General features: G+C 48.3%; 1 protein-coding gene across 1 annotated transcript in view; it reads right to left on the bottom strand.

Moving 5' to 3' along the window:
- Positions 1-21,124: 21,124 nt before the first annotated feature.
- The window catches only part of LOC144503482 (anion exchange protein 3-like), a 111,509-nt gene continuing 109,197 nt past the window's right edge, over positions 21,125-23,436 (bottom strand). The window contains exons 21-22 of the mRNA XM_078227827.1: positions 22,436-22,609; positions 21,125-21,208 (exon numbers count right to left, since the gene is read on the bottom strand). Coding sequence (XP_078083953.1) covers positions 21,131-21,208; positions 22,436-22,609 — 252 coding nt within the window. The 3' untranslated portion in view covers positions 21,125-21,130. The remainder of the gene's footprint in view (positions 21,209-22,435; positions 22,610-23,436) is intronic.

Raw genomic sequence — 23,436 nt, 5'->3', positions numbered from 1 at the left:
GGCCACTTGGGTTCTGTAAGTAACTCAAACAAAGACTTTCTAATCCAGTGCTCTAATGATTTCCTCTAAGGCCCACAAATTGCTTTTAAATACTCTCCAATCACCTGGTACCAATCAGCCCAATTAGAACAATTTGTCTTTAGATGATCACAACATTTGTCTGACATTTTTATTACCACCATTAAAGTTTAATTAGGCTTTCCCCTGATTGAACCAGGGATTGATTATGCAATTGTGTCATGAGCTATTTGAAAGGTGAGCCGGGATTTCTCTGGTGATCCTCATCGAGGGAAAAGTTTTCTTTTTAAACGGTGAGAAACTTTCCGAGATTTCGATGTCCTTGAACAAGAAACACAGTGAGTTACCGTGTGGATAAATCAAAGGAATTAGGAAGGCTTGTTGGCTTTATTATAAAGAAATGTAAACGTAAAGAGAGGGAGGTCTTGTGGTCGTGTCCCAGAAGCTCTGTGTTCAAGTCTTACTCCAGGATTTGATGGTCTTGGAAGGTATATTCATAATGTGCCAAAAAGGTACATTCGCGGCCAGGTGTCCCTGGAGAGGGAGCATGCGGTGTCCACGGGCGCGGTTGACGCCTTCCGCGACCGCTGGGCACCGCAGGGGCTGGGGTGTGTTATCGACCCCGATAATCACCTTTTGGTTTGATGTTTTAAGTTTCCTTTCGACTTTGTTTTTGGTTCGGGCTGTTCCCCCTTTCTTTTAGGGAGCTGCCCCTTTTAATTTGTCCCTAAGTTAATTTGAGTTTGTTTACTTGGTTGGTATCATAGAAGAATCATAGAAACCCTACAGTGCAGAAGGAGGCCATTCGGCCCATCGAGTCTGCACCGATCACAATCCCACCCAGGCCCTACCCCCACATATTTACCCACTAACCCACGCATCTCAGGACTCTAAGGGGCAATTTTTAACCTGGCCAATCAACCTAACCCGCACATCTTTGGACTGTGGGTGGAAACCAGAGCACCCGGAGGAAACCCACGCAGACACGAGGAGAATGTGCAAACTCCACACAGACAGTGACCCGAGCCGGGAATCGAACCCGGGACCCTGGAGCTGTGAAGCAGCAGTGCTAACCACTGTGCTACCGTGCCGCCCCAAAAGAAATGCCAAAAAGGGTAATTATCACCTTGTAAATCCTTCCAATATGCCCAGGGCCAGGAAGAGGAACCATGAACCCTGGTGCTTCCTCTGTTTCCAGGTTACTTATTCCCCTGCCACACACTTAACCCTCACCTTTAATCATGCATGACATTTTCCCCTTCAAGATTCACCAATCGCAGAAAGGTGTCAGTAAAATGATAACATCATAATTGGCATCTGGTTACAAATATTGTTTAATATATGCAGCATGGTACATTAGTATTAACAGCAGAAATGATCATAGAATCCCTACAATGCAGAAGGAAGCCATTCATAGAATCATCATAGAAACCCTACAGTGCAGAAGGAGGCCATTCGGCCCATCGAGTCTGCACTGACCACAATCCCACCCAGACCCTACCCCCATATCCCTACATATTTACCCGCTAATCCCTCAAACCTGCACATCTCAGGACTCTAAGGGGCAATTTGTAGCATGACCAATCAACCTAATCCGCACATCTTTGGACTGTGGGAGGAAACCGGAGCACCCGGAGGAAACCCACGCAGACACGGGGAGAACGCACAAACTCCACACAGACACCTAAGGCTGGAATTGAACCTGGGTCCATGGCGCTGTGAGGCAGCATTATAATGCAGTGCTAGTTATTGTGTGTCCTATAGATGATTCCGGTGTGACGAGTAAACAAACTAGAGAGGACGCATTTTATTTGAACAGGTGCATAGTTAACACTGCTGCCCTCACAGCGCCAGGGACCCGGGTTCGATTCCCGGCTCGGGTCACTGTCTGTGTGGAGTTTGCACGTTCTCCTCGTGTCCGCGTGGGTTTCCTCCGGGTGCTCCGGTTTCCTCCCACAGTCCAAAGATGTGCGGGTTAGGCTGATTGGCCGTGCTAAATCGACCCTTGTGTCAGGGAGATTAGCAGGGTCAATATGTGGGCTTACAGGAATAGGGCCTGGATAGGATTGTTGTCGGTGCAGACTTGATGGGCCAAATGGCCTCCTCCTGCACTGTAGGGATTCTATGAAAGCGTTGCACAATATTGTTAATTTGAGAGGAAAATATTCCATGAGTGAGTTCTAACACTGTGCAGATGGTTACACTGATTTTGGTGACTGCCTCAGGCCACATGAACACAGTGGCAGTAAATTCATATCTGGGAGAAAGATTAAATAATTGTAACCCAGATAAACTGAACAAGGTCTTTTCCATTCTGTAGAAGAATTCAAAGACTTTCTCCTTCTGGGTGCATGATATTATTCAATCCAATAGAAGGGGTGTAGTTGCATTCTATTTTAGCAGTAAGCTCTGTGGTGAACCATCGTTGGTTCCCACTAGATAGTACTGAGCCAGGGTCTGGCCAGTACTACAAGTATGTATATATGTTGCTGTTGGGTTAGGGATGGGTTGTTCTACTTGTTGCTGTTGGGGTTAGGGTGGGGTTGTTACACCTTTGTATTGTAGTGTTGTGGTACATCCCAGTCGGGCTCTGCCTCCTGGGAGAGGTATAAAGGTCCCTGCTCTGTCTGGGACCCCTCAGTCTGGGATCGTGTATATAATTGGCAGCTGCCTTGTTACAGCAAATAAAAGCCTTTATTTCCTGAGCATCAAGCCTCGTGTATGATAACGCACATCAAGCTCACAGGATAGAAAGATCAAAGGATTCTTGAAAAACAAAGTGGAAAGACTGAATAGAAGCGATGGAGCCCTCAGGTGTCTCTGTGCAACACAACCTTTAAGAGACCCAATGCTGATTCTCTCAGGATAATTAAACCCGAGTAATTAATAGACATTATGAAAGTGTCTACATTGAAATAATTGCATTTACAAAACAATTCAGTTCTGTAGCTAATATAACCGCACCGTTCTGACTTCTCTGCCACCTACCCACAATGTACATGAGATAAGCCCATGAAGGCATCTGTCCCTTTTACTCTAATGACATTATCCCCAGGATTTATTAATCAGACTTCGACAGAAAGCTTGGGAAAGAGGGAGATTGAAATGTTGGTCTGAATTTTTCAGAGAAGAACGACACAGGGTAGAAACTCAAGAACAGGATTAGATAGTCAATATCTTTTCCCAAAGGTAGGGGAGTCTAAAACTAAAGGGCATAGGTTTAAGGTGAGAGGGGAGAGATACAAAAGGGTCCAGAACAGAGAGGGTGGTGAGTGTCTGGAACAAGCTGCCAGAGGTAGTAGTAGAGGTGGATACAATTTTGTCTTTTAAAAGGCGTTTAGACAGTTACATGGGTACGATGGGTATAGAGGGATATGGGCCAAATGCGGGCAATTGGGGCTAGCTTACAGTACAGAAGGAAGCCATTCGGCCCATCGGATCTGTACCGACCACATCGAATTCTGGCTTTGAGTTTTAAAAAAAAGGGCAACATGGACAAGTTGGGCCGAAGGGCCTGTTTCCATGCTGTAAACCTCTATGGCTCTATTAATCCCCTTTCCCCTTTGAAGCTTCGAAAGAGGTTGTGTAGTACACTGCAAATTTGCAGCCTGGAATGGAAAAATGTAATTCATAAATAAGAATCTCCAACAGCAAAACAAATGGCACCATCACCCCATGTAGCACCCCCACCTCACCCCAGGCGCAACCTCTTCCCATCCCACCTCCAAACAATCTCCCCCACCCACAACTCCCAACTTTCCCCCACCCCTCCAACACCCTCCACCCACATCTTTCCAATCTCCACTAGTCCTCCCAGCATCCAAATGGCTCAAATGGAGAGATTTCATGTTATAAATTTTAGTTATTATGTTAGAGGTTTCACTCACAGTTGCTGTGGTGCTGTTTACATCTGGACAGCTTTGTGGTTTTTCTCGTGAGCTTTTCAAACACAATTGGAATCAGTAAGCTCACAGGGTAGAAGGATCAAAGGATTCTTGAGAAACAAAGTGGCATGATTGAATAGAAGTGATGTAGTTTATCTGGGTTACAATTATTGAATCTTTCTCCCAGATATGAATTTTTGTCTCCGTGTTCATGTGGCCTGAGGCAGTCACCAAAATCGGTGTAACCATCTGCACAGTGTTAGAAATCGCTAATAGGATATTTTCCCCTCAAATTAACAATATTGTGCAACGCTTCCACTGAATCCTACAGTGCAGAACAAGGCCATTTGGTCCATCGAGTCTGCACCGACCACAATCCCACCCAGCCCAAAGGTCAGAAACAGCAGCATCAGCAGCACAGCAACTGAGTGAAACTGACCTGAGAGACTGGCTTTAAAACTCTGAGTTACCGTCCCACTTTTTTCCAATGTCTGCCTTTCAGCTCTGCAGCATTGCCTCTGGCTGCTCATTGTGGGGGACAACAAGACCCTCAATCTAGAGAAATAAGCACAGGGTTCCCTTAGCCCCTCAGGGTGTTAGCAAGCCGCACACACACAGATATAGAGACCCGATTCGGAACTCTACCACTGTTTGTTCATGGTCGATGGGTTAAAATCCTTCAAATTCCCCTGCAGGATTTATCTTTGCATGTCGGGATGGTGTCAGCAGATTTTGCAGACAAGATCAGGACCTGATAGGGGTTTAAGTGATCCAGCCAGATAGAATAGAATCCCTACAGTGCAGAAGGAGGCCATTTGGCCCTTTGAGTCTGCACTGACAACAATCCGATCAAGGCCCTATCCCCGAAACCGCACATATTTACCCTACTAATCCCTCTAACATACACACCCCGGGACACTATGGGGCAATTTAGCACGGCCAATCCACCTAACATGCTCATCCTTAGTCACTTAGGGGCAATTTAGCACGGCCAATCGCCTAACCTTTGGACTGATCCTCCTTCTTATGTTGCCTTCTCTAAATAAAGCTACAAAGAGTCATTGGGTTTCCCAACATCATTCAATAATCAAAAATGCCTCTTTTCGCAGAGTCAGAACAAAATTACTTGAACAATAAAGAGAGCCTCATGATCTCAACATGTTCCAAAGCGCTTTACAGCCAATGAAGGACTTTTGAAGTGCAATCACTAATTGTAATGGAAGAAGCGGGGTGGCTAATTTGCACAAAGCAAGTTCCCGCTAATAGCAATGTGACCTCTCTCTCCCTCCAGGTATCATTGTCGACCATGGCCCTCCATGTTTATCTAGCTCTGGGTGCGTGGATCATTGTCCTTGCTGCAACATTCATCCAGACTGCGAGACTCTTTAGAAAGATAGTTCTTTATCGACCTTGATCTCTTTCCCATCAGCATCAGATTTTCTAGATCATGATGCATTCATTACTTGCCCAATAAAAATTCCAACTGTTTCTTCCAGATCTTGGTCTGCAGAGTTCTTTTGGTCTTCGATTTTACTAGCACCTCTTCATTGGTCATGTAACTTGTCCAAGATATCTTCATTATTCACTTCAAAAACCATATCTCTGTCACCTCAATTCTTTTCTGTATTGCTTCACCGATCATCCAGCACTTGCTTCCATATTTGTTGTACATTCATTCATGGGATGTGGATGGCGCTGGTTAGACCAGCATTTATTGCCTATCCCTAATTGTCCTTGAGAAGGTGGTGGTCTTGAACCCGCTGCAGTTCCTGAGGAGTAGGTACATCCACAGTGTTGTTAGGAAGAGAGTTCCAGGATCTTGACCCAATGATAGTGAAGGAACAAGTCAAGTTGGTGAGTGACTTGGAGGGGAACCTCCAGGTGGTGGTGTTCCCATGTATCTGCTGCCCTTGTCCTTCCAGATGGAAGTGGTTGTGAGTTTGGAAGGTTCTGCCTAAGGACCCTTGGTGAGTTGCTGCAGTGCATCTTGTAGATGGTACACACTCCTGCTACTTAGTGTCGGTGGTGGAGGGAGTGAATGTTTGTAGATGGGGTGCCAATCAAGCGGGCTGCTTTGTCCTGGATGGTGTCGAGCTTCTTGAGTGTTGTTGGAGCTGCACCCATCCAGGCAAGTGGGGAGTATTCCATCACACTCCTGACTCGTGCCTTGTAGATGTTAGACAGGCTTTGGGGAGTCAGGAGGTGAGTTCTCTCCGCAAGATTCACAGCCTTTCACCTACTCTTGCAGTCACTGTATTTATATGGCTCGGTCCAGTCCAGTTTCTGGTCAATGGTAACCCCCCAGGATGTTGATTGCGGGGGATTCAGTGATGGTAACGCCATTGAATGTCAAGAGGTGAGGGTTAGATCCTCCCTTGTTGAGATGGTCACTGCTCGGCACATGTGTAACATGAATGTTACTTGCCACATATGAGCCCTAGCCTGGGTACTGTCCAGGTCTTGCTGCATTTGGACATGGATTGCTTCAGTATCTGAGGAGTTGCGAATGGTGCTGAACATTGTGCAATCATCAGCGAACATCCCCACTTCAGACTTTATGATAGAAAGAAGGTTGTTGATGAAGCAGCTGAAGATGGTTGGGCCTAGGACACTACCCTGAGGAACTCCTGCAGAGATGTTTTGGGACTGAGATGATGGACGGCCAACAACCACAACCACCTTCTCTGTGCCAGGTATGACTCCAGCATGCAGAGGGTTTCCCCCAATTCCCATTGAATCCAGTTTTGCTCGGGCTCCTTAATGCCATACTCGGTCAGATGCTGCCTTGATTCACTCTCGCCTCACTTGATGAGTTCAGCTCTTTTGTCCATGTTTGAACATAGGTTCTAATGAGGTCAGGATCTGAGTGACTCTGGTGAAACCCAGACTGAGCCTTTGTGAGCAGGTTATTGCAAAGCAAGCGCTGCTTGATAGCACTGTACTGATGACTGAGAGTAGATTGATGGGGTGGTAATTAATTGGATTGAATTTGTGCTGCTTTTTGTGTACAGGATATACCTGGGCACTTTTCCACATTGCCGGGTAGATGCCAGTGTTGTAGCTGCACTGGGAGAGCTTGGCTAAGGGCACAGCAAATTCTGGGGAACAAGTCTTCAGTAATATCCTGAAATATTGTCAGTGTCCATAGCCTTTACAGTATCCAGTGCCTTCAGCCATTTCTTGATATTACATGGGGCAAGCAGAGAAGGAGTCTTTTGTGGCAGGAGTGCTGGTGAGAGATTTATTTATTTAGTTAGTGTGGTTTTTTTGCCTTTATTTTTCAAGTAGTATTTTTCTTTTCTTAATTTTAAACTGAAAACCGGAAGTGGGCTGCTAAGTAGTCTGGGAAGGGTTTATTTTTAAGCGCGCGAAGTATAAAAGGTAGGCTGCAGTATACAGCGGGCAGCGTCGGGAGCGGGCAGAGGAGTGAGTGAGTGGGAAGCAGAGTGTGAGCTGTAAGGGCTTTGGCTCACAGGGCTTCGGGGGACAGGGCGAGCAGGGGTGAGTTTTAATTCTTATTTACTTTTCTCTGTGTACCTTGGTATAAAGGGTCAAATATGAGTGTGAAGCCAGTGTGTTGTTCCCAGTGTAGTATGTGGGAGGTCCTGGAGGCACCTGGCCACCCGGACATCCACATCTGTGAGGGGTGTGTCGAGCTGCGGTTCCTGAGGGCCCATGTTAAGGAGCTGGAAGTGCAGCTCAAGGATCTTAGGCGGTTAAGGGAGAATGAGGAGGTGATAGACAAGAGCTATCATCAGGTGGTCACACCAGGGCCACGGGAGGAGGCCAAGTGGGTGACGGCCAGGAAGGGTAAAGCTCGGGTGATTGAGAGCATCCTGGTGGATGTGCCCCTACACAACAAGTACTCCTCCCTGAGTACTGCTGGGGGGGACAGCCCGCCTGGGGGAAGCAGCAGTGGCCGTGTCTCCGGAGTGGAGTCCGGCCCTGTAACTCAGAGGGCTAAGGAAAAGAGGAGGAAGGCAGTGTTAATCAGGGACTCGACAGTAGGGGGTCAGACAGGCGTTTTTGCGGAGGCAGGCGGGAGTCTCGGATGGTGGTCTGCCTCCCTGGGGCCGGGATCCAGGATGTCGCTGGTCGACTCCCAGAAATCCTGAGCGGGGAGGGAGAGGAGCCGGAGGTAGTGGTACATATTGGTACCACTGATGTGGGAAGGAAGGGGGAAGGGGTCATGAAAAGAGAGTATAGGGAGTTAGGGAGACAGCTGAGAAGGAGGAAAGCAAAGGTAGTAATCTCAGGATTGCTGCCTGTGCCACGGGAAGGTGAGGACAGGAATGGAGTGAGGTGGAGGATGAATGTGTGGCTGAGGGACTGGTGCAGGGGGCAGGGATTCAGGTTCCTGGACCATTGGGACCTCTTTAGGGGCAGGAGTGACCTGTACACAAAAAACGGGTGGCACTTGAATCCCAGGTGGACCAATATCCTGGCGGGAAGGTTGGCTAAGGCTACTGGGGAGAGTTTAAACGAGATAGGTTGGGGGGAGGGGATCGAGACGAGGTGACTGGGAGCGAGTCAGTTAGCTCGCAAACAGAGAAGGGTTATAGACAGTGCAAGAGGGAGGATGGATGGGGGATAGAGAAGGGGAGAGCTCAGACCAAAGGATTGAGATGTGTTTACTTTAATGCCAGGAGTATAGTGAATAAAGGGGATGAGCTCAGAGCGTGGATCGATGCCTGGAAGTGTGATGTGGTGGCCATTACGGAGACTTGGATGACTCAGGGCAGGACTGGATACTCCAGGTGCCGGGATTCAGATGTTTCAGGAAGGACAGGGAGGGAGGCAAGAGAGGGGGTGGAGTGGCACTGCTGATCAGGGATAGTGTCACAGCTGTAGAGGAGGTGTATGCTGTGGAGGGATTGTCTACAGAGTCTCTGTGGGTGAAAGTTCGGAGTGGGAAGGGGTCGATCACTTTGCTGGGAGTTTTCTATAGGCCGCCCAACAGTAACAGGGAGGTGGAGGAGCAGATAGGGAAACAGATCCTGGAGAGATGCAGTAATAGCAGAGTTGTTGTGATGGGAGACTTTAATTTCCCAAACATAGATTGGAATATCCCTAGGGTAAGGGGATTGGATGGGGAGGAGTTCGTTGGTTGTGTCCAGGAGGGTTTCCTGACACAGCATGTGGACAAGCCTACAAGAGGAGAGGCTGTACTTGATCTGATACTGACCACTGAACCTGGACAGGTGTCAGATCTCTCAGTGGGAGAGCATCTTGGGGATAGCAATCATAACTCTATCTCCTTTATGCTTGCATTGGAAAAAGAGAGGATCAGGCAAGCTAGGAAAGCGTTGAGATGGAGTAAGGGGAAATATGAAGACATAAGGCAGCAAATTAGAGGAGTAAATTGGAAGGAGGTGTGCTCGGGGAAATGTACTGAAGAGAGGTGGCAGTTTTTCAAGGAATGTCTGTCCAGAGTTCTACAGGACAACGTTCCCAGCAGACAGGGAGGAGTTGGTAGGTTAAAGGAACCGTGGTGCACGAAAGCTGTGCGGGACCTAGTCGAGAAGAAAAGGAAAGCGTACAAAAGGTTTAGAGAGCTTGGCGAAGATAGGGATCTAGATGAGTATATGGCTTGTAGGAAGGGACTAAAGAAGGAAATTAGGAGAGCCAGAAGGGGTCACAAGAAGGCCTTGGCAGGTAGGATTAAGGAGAACCCGAAGGCGTTCTATAAATATGTGAAGAGTAAAAGGATGAGACGTGAAGGAATAGGGCTATAAAAGGTGAAGGTGGGAAAATCTGTACGGAACCAGTAGAAATGAGTATTTTGCCTCGGTTTTCACAGAGAAGGACCTGGGTGGATGTACTGTGGGCTTGCGGTGGACTGAAAAGATTGAGTATGTGGACTTTAAGAAAGAGGTTGTGCTGGAATCTTTGAATGGCATCAAGATAGATAAGTCGCTGGGTCCGGATGGGATGTACCCCAGGTTACTGTGGGAGGCGAGGGAAGAGATTGCAGAGCCTCTGGCGATGATCTTTGCGTCGTTGATGGAGACGGGAGAAGTGCCGGAGGATTGGAGGATTGCGGATGTGGTTCCTATTTTCAAGAAGGGGAATAGGGATAGCCCAGGAAATTACCGACCGGTGAGTCTAACCTCAGTGGTTGGTAAGCTGATGGAGAAGATCCTGAGGGACAAGATTTATGAGCATTTAGAGAGGTTTAGTATGCTCAAGAATACTCAGCATGGCTTTGTCAAAGGCAGATCGTGCCTTACGAGCCTGGCGGAGTTCTTCGAAAATGTGACTAAACACATTGATGAAGGGAAAGCGGCAGATGTGGTTTATATGGATTTTAGCAAGGCTTCCAGAAAAAGTGAGAGGGTATGGGATCCAAGGGGCTGCTGCCCTGTGGATCCAGAACTGGCTTGCCCAAAGGAGGCAGAGAGTGGGTATAGATGGGTCTTTTTCTAAATGGAGGTCGGTCACCAGTGGTGTGCCCCAGGGATCTGTTCTGGGACCCTTGCTGTTTGTCATTTTCATAAATGACCTGGATGAGGAAGTGGAGGGATGGGTTGGTAAGTTTGCCGACGACACGAAGGTTGGTGGGGTTGTGGATAATCTGGAGGGATGTCAGAAGTTACAGTGGGACATAGATAGGATGCAAGACTGGGCGGAGAAGTGGCAGATGGACTTCAACCCAGATAAATGCGTAGTGGTCCATCTTGGCAGGTCAAATGTGATGAAGGAGTACAATATAAAGGGAAAGACTCTTAGTACTGTAGAGGATCAGAAGGACCTTAGGGTCCGGGTCCATAGGACTCTAAAATCGGCCCCGTAGGTGGAGGAGGTGGTTAAGAAGGCGTATGGTGTGCTGGCCTTTATCAATCGAGGGATTGAGTTTAGGAGTCCGGGGATAATGATGCAGCTATATAAGACCCTTGTCAGACCCCACTTGGAGTACTGTGCTCAGTTCTGGTCGCCTCATTACAGGAAGGATGTGGAAAAGATTGGAAGGGTGCAGAGGCGATTTACAAGGATGTTGCCTGGATTGAGTGGCATGCCTTATGAGGATAGGCTGAGGGAGCTCGGTCTTTCTCCTTGGAGAGACGTAGGGTGAGAGGAGACCTAATAGAGGTATATAAGATGTTGAGAGGCATAGATCGGGTAGACTCTCAGAGGTTTTTTCCCAGGGTGGAAATGTCTGCTACGAGAGGACACAGGTTTAAGGTGCTGGGGGGTAGGTACAGGGGAAATGTTAGGGGGAAGTTTTTCACACAGAGGGTGGTGGGCGAGTGGAATCGGCTGCCATCAGTGGTGGTGGAGGCAAACTCAATAGGGTCTTTTAAGAGACTCCTGGATGAGTACATGGGACTTAATAGGATGGAGGGTTATAGGTAGGCCTAAAAGGTAGGGATATGTTCGGCACAACTTGTGGGGCCGAAGGGCCTGTTTTGTGCTGTAGTTTTTCTATGTTCTATGTTCGAAACAAATAGACTAAGGACTAGCACCTGTGATGCTGGGAACCTCTGGAGAAGGTCAAGATAGGTCATCCATTTGGAGCTTCTGGCTAAAGATTCTAGCAAATGTTTCAAATTGATCAAAACTGGTGTGAAATCTCCATTGGGAAAATGTCAGAGTTCATTGTAAAGGATGAAATAACAAAGCAATTCAAGAAATGTAATCAAACAGAACCATCATGAAGGGGAAATCATGTCTGACAAATGTATTAGAATTCTTTAAGATGGTAATGAGCAGGATTGATAAAGGGGAACCAGTAAATGTAATATGCTTGGATTTCCAAAAGGTGTACCACACAAAAGGTTACTGAATAAGATAAGGGATTTCCCTCGTGTCCTCCAATGTTCTTTCACCACCTTCCACCACCCTCATAGGCAGCGTCTTGCAATGTTCAGCAGGTAGGTATGAGAGCATCTTACAGTTTGTGAATGATAGATTTTTATTGGGTAAGGGTATCGCGGGACATGGTACAAAGCAGGAATAATGAGAGCTGAGGTGAAGGTCTGGCATTGGGTTACCGACTGTGATCAAATGTAATCCTGGAGGTTTCATCACCTGACTTGTCCCCCCACCCTCCAGCCAATAGTTGACCAACACATCCACCCTTGTGATGCATGGCCTTCCTACACCAATTGGAAAGCAGAAAGACTCTTATCCAATTGGCTGATGCTGACTGGCGGATTTCTGGATTAATAGTCTAGCGATAATACCACCAGGCCATTGCCTCCCCATAAGACAGGAACCCGGGTTCGATTCCCGGCTTGGGTCACTGTCTGTGTGGAGTTTGCACGTTCTCCTTGGGTCACTGTCTGTGTGGAGTTTGCACGTTCTCCCCGTGTCTGCGTGGGTTTCCTCCGGGTGCTCCGGTTTCCTCCCACAGTCCAAAGATGTGCGGGTTAGGTAGATTTGACATGTTAAATTGCCCCTTAGTGTCTTGGGATGTGTAGGTTAGAGGGATTAGCAGGGTAAATATGTGGGATTACAGGGTTAGGGCCTGAGTGAGATTGTGGTTGGCGCAGACTCGATGGGCCAAATGGCCTTTTGCTGCTCTGTAAGGTTTCTATGAATGAATTCTATGAAGGCTGAGAAGGAGGGTTGCGAGTCTTTGGAACTCCTTTCCACAGAGAGCTGGGGGGGGGGGGGGGGGGGGCGGTGGGGGGCAGAGTCTTTGTGTTTTTTTAAGGCTGAGATAGATTTTTGATCAGTAAGGAAATCAAAGGTGACGGGAAAAGGGCCGGAAAGTGGGTGTGAGGAATGTTGGATCAGCCAGGATCCTATTGAATGGGAGAGCAGGCTCGAGGGGCTGAATGGCCTACTCCTGTTCCTGTGTCTCACAGTTCTATTTGTGACGCTGTCCTTCCATACTGAACCACTTCAAGCCACCTGATCAAAGTGAGATGCGAAAGAGTCAAAAGTTGTAACACACTAATTTTTATTAAACAGTTCACTGTGTCAGATTGGTGTGGAAAAAAGGAACACTTCTTGTGGTTAGAATATAAAGCAGACAGTTTGTTCTGAAGGGCAGCTTTAAACATACAGAAGGATAGGAAATCTGTCAATTCTTGGCACGAGAGGTGAACTTTCAGACATCTCATTTCTCGCACTACAACAAGCCAGGGAACTTCTTATCAATAATTTAATTTTTTTTTCTTTTTTTTTTCTTTTAAATTATTACATCAATTCTCAATAAAATAATTTATAAATGTACGCTCATATACACAAATACCCAACACCCATCGAATGAGCAGCGGAGGAGCAGAGGATATTAAAAAATCTCTTACTGTACACAGCAGAAAGTGCAGGGGTCAGAAACATTAAGTTGGACCATTTTTTTTTTACAAAGATCCGGTCATGAGGACAAGGCTGCCGGTTTTAACAGGTTACAAAAGGTAAACCAACCAAATGGCTCTGGTTAAAAATATCCCGGCATTCCCAGGTCAAAAAATCGGAATGTAACTTGTTCAGCTTCCCCCCCCTCCCCTCACTCCTTCACCCTCCCGGTGTATTAACGGCTCCGAGTCAGAGGGAATAGTAACTCCCCGCTACATGGCGATGCGACATTATGAGACGTGCTGCACGCAGGGAGCGCAGGCGGCCAATGCTGCCTCCAAGATGCGCGGCTGTGCCGCTGAGGGGACGGTGCCGCTGAGGGGACGGTGCCGCTGAGGGGACGGTGCCGTGGCAACAAACAATGCGCGCCGTCCAGAGAAATGAGAAGGAATTTGTTACTCCCTGCACGGAAATGCGAGGGCGCGAGCGAACCGTGATTATTTAAAATAGAATCGACCCACAAAAATAAAACCATGATGGACGGAATTGTGAACATGAGAATTCTCCTCCCAGCTAAAGTTTCAACTGGAGGGGGGGGGCTTGGATTATTCCAGTCTGAATGGGGTGGGGGGAGGGGTTGTTGTGATTTGTTAACTCTTGTTTTCATTCACTGCATCCCACCCCTCCAAACCCCCCCTCCCTCCCCCAACCCCCACAACACACTCACTCAGGTAAAAAATAAAAGCGAATTACTGCGGATGCTGGAATCTGAAACAGAAAATGCTGGAAAATCTCAGCAGGTCTGACAGCATCCGTGGAGAGAGAATAGAACCAACGTTTCGGGTCTGGATGGCCCTTCATCAGAGCTGGAGACAATATATTATTTCATCCTATTTTCTATTGACGAAGGATCATCCAGTCTGACAGCGTCCGCGGAGCATCTCTCTCCGCGGATGCTGTCAGACCCGCTGAGATTTTCCAGTGTTTTCTGTCCTACCTGGGTACTATTTACTCCAGACATTAACACTTGGGCACTGAAATATGTCAAGTGTGCCCAAATCACTTGGCCAGTTCTACATCCCTGACTGGTGCCACGCTTGTCTGAGAGGCACTGACTGCCCCACTCCACTTACGATAGACTGATTGTCCAGACTCTCACTGTCTGACGAGGCTGAGGTGGGGTATTGTGCAAGCACCTCTGTCAGTTTAAGGCAGTAATCCAGGGAAGGGTTTGGGACGCAGGATGAAATTTGGTCCTTGGTGAGTCTATATTTTCACCAATGTAGAATGACATGGATTTTACAGCACAGAAACAGGCCATTCGGCCCAACTGTTCGGTGCTGCTGTTTGTGCTCTGCACATCACCTAGGTGACCTCAATGAGTTTAAAGCAGGTCACCTTCTCAGAAGCATAAAGTTCAGGAGAGGCCCTTCGATCCATCAAGTCTGTACAACAAACACCTGACCTCCTTCACACTGAGTGCTGGCAGAGAATTGGTGATTCACTTTTGAAAGTACCAGTGCAAGGGTCCATTACATTTCATAGAATCCCAACAGTGCAGAAGGAGGCCATTCAGCCCATCGAGTCTGCACCGTTCACTATCCCACTATCCCCATGCATTTACCCTAGCTAGTACTCCTTAACACCTAAGGGACAATTTAGCACGGCCAATCCACCTAACCCGCACATCTTTGGACTGTGGGAGGAAACCGGAGCACCCGGAGGAAACCCACGCAGACACGGGGAGAATGTGCAAACTCCACACAGTGACCCCCCCCAAACCAGGAATCAAACCTAGGTCCCTGGAGCTGTGAGGCAGCAGTTCTAACCACTGTGCCACCGTGCCGCCCCGTTTATATAAACATTTCTCTGGTTCGGGCAGACAATCGTTGTCTGGGTGTGAGAACTGGGGGTTGCAAGCTTCTGTCAGACATTAACAAGTTCCAAAGCTTGTTCTTTACAAAGGGGAGTCCAATTTGGTTGTAAGCACTCATCACCACATCATTTCTCTGCCACGCAATCACCAAATGGGGCATCAGTTGGCTCTGCAACATTTGGCATTACCCACACTACCAGGTCAAAACAACACTGCCACCTGGTGTCCAAACCACTCACCTCTCCGAATTTAATTCCATCACAATCTCGCAACACATACTGAGGAGACACTGCAGCCCTTCATACAAATATAGCTCTAAATTGTGGCTGGTATTCTCCTATTAAAATTACTTTTCTTTAGCATTCACTCCCATTGTACAGAATCCCAATGAATCAAACTTATTCCCACTCACTCACTGTACAAAACCCGAATGGACTAGACCATAAGACATAGGAACAGAATTAGGCCACTCGGCCCATCGAGTCTGCTCCGCCATTCAATCATGGCTGATATTTTTCTCATCCCCATTCTCCTGCCTTTTCCCCATAACCCCTGATTCCCTTATTAATCAAGAACCTATCTATCTCTGTCTTAAAGACACTCAATGACCCGGCCTCCACAGCCTTCTGCGGCAAAGAGTTCCACAGATTCACCACTAATTCCTCCTCATCTCTATCCAGTACAGAATCCCAATGGATCAAACCTATTCCCGCTCACTCACTGTACAGAATCCCAATGAAGCGAACCTATTCCCATTATATGGAACATTCTACAGAAGGGGGTTATAATCAGATTCCTCGCTGAGAAATCAAACTTAACTTATTCTGAGTTGCTGATGACCCGTGGACAGCAGGGGCAATGTGAATGGATTTAAAATCTGACCAGACACCTAACATAAGCCTTACTGATGGTTGGGTAATCAGCCATTGTCGACGTGAGACCAGAGGCATTGCTCTCTATCACAGAGAAATCATTAGTTACATAGCTTGAGGGTCATCACTCGACATGGAGTGTGAGGTAGGTGAGGAGGCGGGGTGCAGCATTGCCTCAGTTGGAACAGGAATTGAACCAACAGTTTGTGTTAGTCTGAACCAGACACCGGCCGTGTGAACTAAGTGGCCCCAGTCACTGACGGTTAGCAAATTTGAAACGTTAGGGCTTCATGAAGACTCATGCGGCCTTCTGCATAGTTCCAAGCACACACTGCAATTAATGGATACTTAATCCCTCATGGATGAATGAAATAAACGCAAAAAGGGGTTATATCGAGGTCCTGTCTGCTTCTTGGGTGGTCTAAATGAGCCCCAGGATGTTATTATGAAGAAGAGCGGGGGGGGGGGGGGGGGGGGAGGGGGGGAATTTTCCCCGATGTCCTGGGTCATTACGTATCCCTCCAATCAACATCACTAAAATAGACGGTCTGGTCATTATCACATAGCTGTTTGTGGGATCTTACTGTGCACAATTTGACTGTCGTGTTTCCCACATTAGAAAGTGCCTACACTTGGAACCGAACCTCATCGGGTCGTAAAGCACTTTGGGACGTCCTGAGGTCGTAAAAGATGCCAGAGAAACTCAAGTCTCACTTCACAAGAGGTTCAGAAAATAAAGACAAGGATTGGCTACATTTCTGCTGAGATACCAAGCGGGTGCTACTTTATCGCCCTGGGGCGAATTTTCCCATTCCGACCATGGAAAGGTCCGTTGACCTCGGTTTCGGGGCGAGCGCGGCCGCAAATTCCCGCCTTGTGTGGTTTCTGAATGGGTTAAAATCAGGTCCAGTGTGTTCAGTTGTGGGCAACCCAGCTTGGAAAGGATATACTGGCCTTAGATAGAATCCAGCGCTGATTCACCACGGGGGTAACTCGGCTGTAGGGACTGAGGGTCAGAGATGGACATTATCTGGTCATTTCATTCATTGCCGCCTGTTGGGCCTTGCCATGGGCACAATAGCTGCTACATTCTCCACATTACAACGGTGATTATCACAGTCACTCGGTGGCACAGCATTTGAGTATTGCTGAAAAGAGACATGTTGCTGAATCTTCCCCTCTTGCACTCATCAGGACAAATGCAAGAATACCAGATTTCAAATGATCATTGCTTTCTTCATGGCAAAGCCTCGGCCAATCAGATTCAATTTGCCAACAAATCAGCACCCTTTTCTCCTGCAGGATAAATTGTGGTGATGAGTTTGAAATTTAGCATTTCTTGCATTTGTCCCAATCGGTGCTAAACGAAAAGATCCGTCAACTTGTCTCTCTTTTCAACAATAGTGATTATTTTTCAAAAGAACATAGACTGGTTATGAAGTGCTTTGGAATATCTTGAGGAATATAGAGATGTAAGTGTTTCCTTTCTCTCTCTCACAGCTGTTTATCACTGTTGCCCCTGGTGTCAAATCAATGTATCTCCACCAATGGGATCCAACGGAATTTGGCAAATTGGATCCAGAACGGGGTGAGTGGCAGGAAGGAGAGGGTGATGGTCAAGAGGGTGATGGTCAAGAGGGTGATGGTCAAGGTGATGGCCGAGGGGTGTTTTTCTGACTGGAAGGCAGTGTCCAGTGGGGTCCCACAGGGAGCAGTGACGGGCTTCTTGCTGTTTGTGGTTTATATAAATGGTTTGGATTTGAATGCAGGACAACCCTCAGTAAGTTCATGGAGGATACAAAAAGATTGTGGGGTGGTAAATAGTGAGGAGGATAGCCATAGATTACAGGAGGATAGGAATATAAGAACTAGGAGCAGGAGTGGGCCATCTGGCCCCTCAAGCCTGCTTCGCCATTCAATAACTTCATGGCTGACTTTTTTGTGGACTCAGCTCCACTTACCCGCCCGCTCACCATAGCCCTTAATTCCTTTACTGTTCAAAAATTTATCTATCATAGAAACATAGAAACCCTACAGTGCAGAAGGAGGCCATTCGGCCCATCGAGTCTGCACCGACCACAATCCCACCCAGGCCCTACCCCCACATATTTTTACCCGCTAATCCCTCTAACCTACACATCCCAGGACTCTAAGGGGCAATTTTTTTTTAAACCTGGCCAATCAACCTAACCCGCACATCTTTGGACTGTGGGAGGAAACCGGAGCACCCGGAGGAAACCCACGCAGACACGAGGAGAATGTGCAAACTCCACACAGACAGTGACCCGAGCCGGGAATCGAACCCGGGACCCTGGAGCTGTGAAGCAGCAGTGCTAACCACTGTGCTATCCTTGCCTTAAAAACATTCAATGAGGTAGCCTCAACTGCTTCACTGGGCAGGGAATTCCACAGATTCACAACCCTTTGTGTGAAGAAGTTCCTCCTCAACTCAGTCCTAAATCTGCTTCCCCTTATTTTGAGGCTATGTCCCCTAATTCTAGTTTCACCCACCAGTGGAAACAACTTCCCTGCTTCTATCTTATCTATTCCCTTCATAACCTTGTATGTTTCTAGAAGATCTCCCCTCATTCTTCTGAATTCCAATGAGTTTCGCCCCAGTCTACTCAGTCTCTCCTCATAAGCCAACTCTCTCAACTCCAGAATCAACCTACTGAATCTCCTCTGCAGCCCCTCCAGTGCCAGTATATCCTTTCTCAAGTAAGGAGACCAAAACTGTACACAGTACTCCAGGTGTGGCCTCACCAGCACCTTATACAGCTGCAACATAATCTCACTGTTTTTAAACTCCATCCCTCTGGCAATGAAGGACAAAATTCCATTTGCCTTCTTAATTACCTGCTGCACCTGCAAATCGACTCGAGATTCCTGCACAAGGACACCCAGGTTCCTCTGCACAGCAGCATGCTGCAATTTTTTACCATTTAAATAATAATCCATTTTGCTGTTATTCCGACCAAAATGGATGACCTCACACTTACCAACATTGTACTCCATCTGCCAGACCCTCGCCCACTCACTTAGATTATCTATATTCCTTTGCAGACTTTCAGCGTCCTCTGCACACTTTGCTCTTCCATCCATCTTAGTGTCATCTGCAAATTTTGACACACTACACTTGGTTCGCAACTCCAAATCATCGATGTAAATCGTATACAATTGCGGTCCCAACACTGATCCCTGAGGCACACCACCAGTCACTGATCGCCAACCAGAAAAACACCCATTTACCCCCACTCTTAGCTTTCTGTTAGTTAACCAATCCTCTATCCATGCTAATACATTACCCGTAACACTGTGCACCTTTATCTTATGTAGCAGTCTTTGGTGCGGCACCTTGTCAAATGCCTTCTGGAAATCCAGATACACCACATCCACAGGTTCCCCATATAGACGGACTGGTCAGTGGCAAATGGAATTCAATCCCGATCAGTGTGAGGTGATGCACTTAGCCAGGACAAACAAGGCAGGGGAATACATGATGAATGGCAGGACTCTGGGAAGCACCGAGGATCAGAGGGACCTTTGGTGTGCGTGTGCACCGGTCCCGTAAGGAAGGTGGATAAAGTGGTTAAGAAAGCATACAGCATACTTGCCCTTTATTCGCCAAGGCATAAAGTTTAAGAGCAGGAAGGTTATGCTGGAACTACATAAAATGATTGGTTAGGCCACAGCTGGAGTATTGTGTGCAGTTCTGGAATCCACATTATAGGAGTGTTGTGATGGCCCTGGAAAGGGTGCGGAAGAGATTTACCAGGATGTTACCTGAGTTTTAACCCAGAGTTTTAGTTATGAAGAGAGATTGAAACAATTGGGGTTGTTCTCCTTGGGGCGGGAGGAGACTGAGGGTGGTGGAGAGGCGGGGGAGGGGAATGGTACGACTGAGATGTATAAAATTATGATAGACAGGAAGAAACTTTTCCCCTTGGTGGAGGGATCAATGACCAGGGGGTATATATTTAAGGTAAGGGGCAGGAGGTTTAGAGGGGATTTGAGGAGAAACTTTTTCACCCAGGGGGTGAAAGGGTGGGTGGAGGCAGAGACCCTCTAACGTTGAAGAAGTATTTAGATGTGCTCTTGCGATGCCAAGGCATTCAAGGCTGTGGGATAAGTGCTGGAAAATGGGATCAGAATAGTTGGGTGGTTTGTCATTGACTGGCGCAGACTTGATGGGCCGAAGGGTATTTTTCTGTGCTGTCGGACTCTCTGACTCTATCACCAATCTGGGATCTCCCACTGAGGTGACAGCACTGAGACCTGCCAATCAGAGCCATACACTCCCTATCAATGTAACACTTGTTTCTCTGACACTGCAGGGTCACCAGCGATTCCCACCCCCCCAACGTCACCTGGGGTGACCCTGGGGTGGGATTGTACATCAGCGATTCCCACCCCCCCCCCTCCCCCGCTCCACCCGCCAGCCCCCATCCTCCCGACATTCTCAAACCTGAGACCCAGTGGTCTGAATGGATAAAGCTGGCCTGCCATTTTTATAAGACACTCAGTTATATTTTAAATCAAGTAAAGTTTGTGTTTGTGGAGGCTTTTCTTTTGTTTTGCTAATCAAGAGGCTGTGCTTAATATAAAATAAACCAACAGTTGTATCAGGGCAATATAACTATCCCATCCGTCATGACTTTTGTTTTGGGATCTTCTTCGACCTTCCTCACGCAAGGACTGAAATTTCCTGGATCTCCGATCCCACCAGGTGGCCATCGGCCAGCACTGGTGGACACTTGCTCTCTCTCTCTCTCTCTGTCTCTCTCTCTCTTTCTCTCTCTCTCGGTCTCTCCTGCTCCCCTGTTGCAGAGGTGAATGTGGAGCCAGCTGGAGAATGCTCAGCTTCTGCCCGAGAGACCCAGAGCATTGGGCAGGTGGGGGGCAGGGGGAGGGGGAAAGCAACAAGGAAGGAAATGGGGCAAAGGTTAGGGAAGGGGAGCGAGCAGAGAGGGAGAAGAATGAGAAAAGGGGAAGGGATGGAATAAGGGTCGGGGCAGAGGGTATGGGAGGAGGGAGTGGGGAGCTGGAAGGTGGGATAGGTGTGGAAGGGAGGGGGGGTTGGGGGATGAAGACAGAGGAGGTGAGGTGGAGGTGGAGGAATAAATGGGAGGGTTTGCATCCTGGAGGGGAGGAGGGAGAAAGGGAGGAGTGGGAGGGAACATGTGGAGGAGGATGGGGGAAGTGAAGGGGCAGAGAAGAGGCCTAGCCCTTGCTCCATGTCACAGGGGCATGTGCAACTCGCTGCGATGGTCACCTCCGTCCTCATCTAGGTTCGGATGTGTTTCTTCTGAATCCAGCTGGGGTTCGAGGTGGGGGTGGGGAGAGGGAAAAACAAAGACCGATTGTTTAAATGACGTAGAAATACTCACATATCCACAATTGTGCTTGCTGTTAGTTAGCGGGTGTCTGTGCTGTCTCAGTGGGTAACACGCTGACTGAATCAGGAGGCTGTGGATACGAACCCAGCCCAGAGACTTGAGCACTCCCGCTGCGTCCTGATGGAGTCTGTTCTGTCCTCTAACCTCTCGCTCAGAGAGATAATTGGCCAAGATTCTCCGATCTCGCTCGCGGCTGGGATTCTCCAGTCCCGCTGCAGGGGACAGAGATTTGGTTAAACGGCAAATTCTCTGTTCTCGTTGGAAGCGGGAGTGGGGAGTAAACGGCTGGAAAATTCCGGCCAACATTTCCACAGGTTAATGTTGAATTTTCCCTCCTTTGAGTGTTCTCTGGTTCTGCTGTTCTGGATGAGGGAGAAGAGTCTGTCCTCGGGCATCCTTCTCCCCTCCAGCCCCTTTCCCATCCAAAACTCAGCACTCATATCGGGTAGCACGGCAGCACAGTGGTTAGCACTGCTGCCTCACAGCGCCAGGGACCCGGGTTCAATTCCCGGCTTGGGTCACTGCCAGTGTGGAGTCTGCACATTCTCCCGTGTCTGCGTGGGTTTCCTCTGGGTGCTCCGGTTTCCTCCCACAGTCCGAAAGACATGCTGGTTGGGTGGACTGGCCTTGCTAAATTGCCCTTTCGTGTCCCAAGATGTGGAGGTTAGAGGGATTAGTGAGGTAAATACATGGGGGCTACAGGAAAGGGCCTGGATGGGGTGCCTTTCGGAGAGTTGGTGCAGACTCGATGGGCCGAATGGCCTCTTTCTGCATTGTAGGGATTCTACAATCACTGCAGTTTTCATAGAATTTCATAGAATCCTACAGTGCAGAAGGAGGCCATTCGACCCATCGAATCTGCACCGACCACAATCCCACCCAGGCCCTATCCCCACAACCCCATGCATTTACCCTAGCTAGTCCTCCTGACACTAAGGGGCAATTTAGCATGGCCAATCCACCTAACCCGCACATCTTTGGACTGTGGGAGGAAACCGGAGCACCCGGAGGAAACCCACGCAGACACGGGGAGAACGTGCAGACTCCGCACAGACAGTGACCCAAGCCGGGACCGTGCAAACCTTCTCCCTTTTTGTGAGAACCTGTCCAATTTACACACACCACCTGCCCATGTCAGATACTCACTGCCAGCAGCTCCACCTCTTGAAAAATCTTCGGAAGTAGATAGCGCCTTGTGGGTACCGTCAGGATCAGGAAAAACGGGAATGCCAGGGAGATGATGGTGGACTTGACCACCCAAAGAATGATGATACAGACCAGCTGGATGATGGTGAACAGGTTCATCTTCCAAGTCCTCACCTGCAGCCAAGCATAAGGAAACAAATCGGCTGATCCGCTTCTGAAACCTTCATCAATGCCTCTGTTACCCCCAGACCATTCCAACACAATCCTGAGCAGCTTCTCACATTCTAACCCCTCCCACGTTAACCTGAGAGCATCCAAAACTTTGCTGCCCTTGTCTTAAACTCACATCAAGTGAAGGGGAGGTGGTGGCACAGTGGTATTGTCACTGGACTAGTAATCCAGAGGCTCTGGGGACCCGGGTTCGAATCCCACCACGGCAGGTGGTGAAATGGTAAAAATCTGAACTTAAAAATGACCATGAAACCATTGTCGATTGTCGTAAAAACCCATCTGGTTCACTAATGTCCTTTAGGGAAGGAAATCTGTCTTCCTTACCTGGTCTGGCCTGCAATGATGTGGCTGATGGCTGGCCTCCATGAGGGATCGCCACCTCGATACCCCCACTCCCCGGCTGATCACCACCCCCTTCCCTGGCAGACTACCCACTGCCTCCCCGTCCTTGCCCTGCTGCCATCAGGGCCCCACCCCCTCCCATTAGACCCCGCCCCTTGGCATTGCCAGAGTGTCATACTAGCAGTGCCAGGGTGCCCGGTGAGCAGTGCCAGGCTGGCACTGTCAAGGTCCTACGCTCCCCCCCTGCCCCCAACAACCTGGGAGGCCTCAACGGCGTCTGGTTACGCTGGCGAGGTCTAGTCCCCGTTGCTGGGGATCATATGTGATCCTCGTGGGTGAGGACCTCCACCAGCGAGGTCAGAAAGGCAAGTGAGTCCGGACGATTCCATCCCAGGTTCATATTCAAATAGGAATTTAAATATTAAAAT

This window comes from Mustelus asterias, chromosome 14 (genome assembly GCF_964213995.1).
Source record: "Mustelus asterias chromosome 14, sMusAst1.hap1.1, whole genome shotgun sequence".
Lineage (NCBI taxonomy): Eukaryota > Metazoa > Chordata > Chondrichthyes > Carcharhiniformes > Triakidae > Mustelus > Mustelus asterias.
This window is presented reverse-complemented; position numbering and strand designations above follow the sequence as displayed.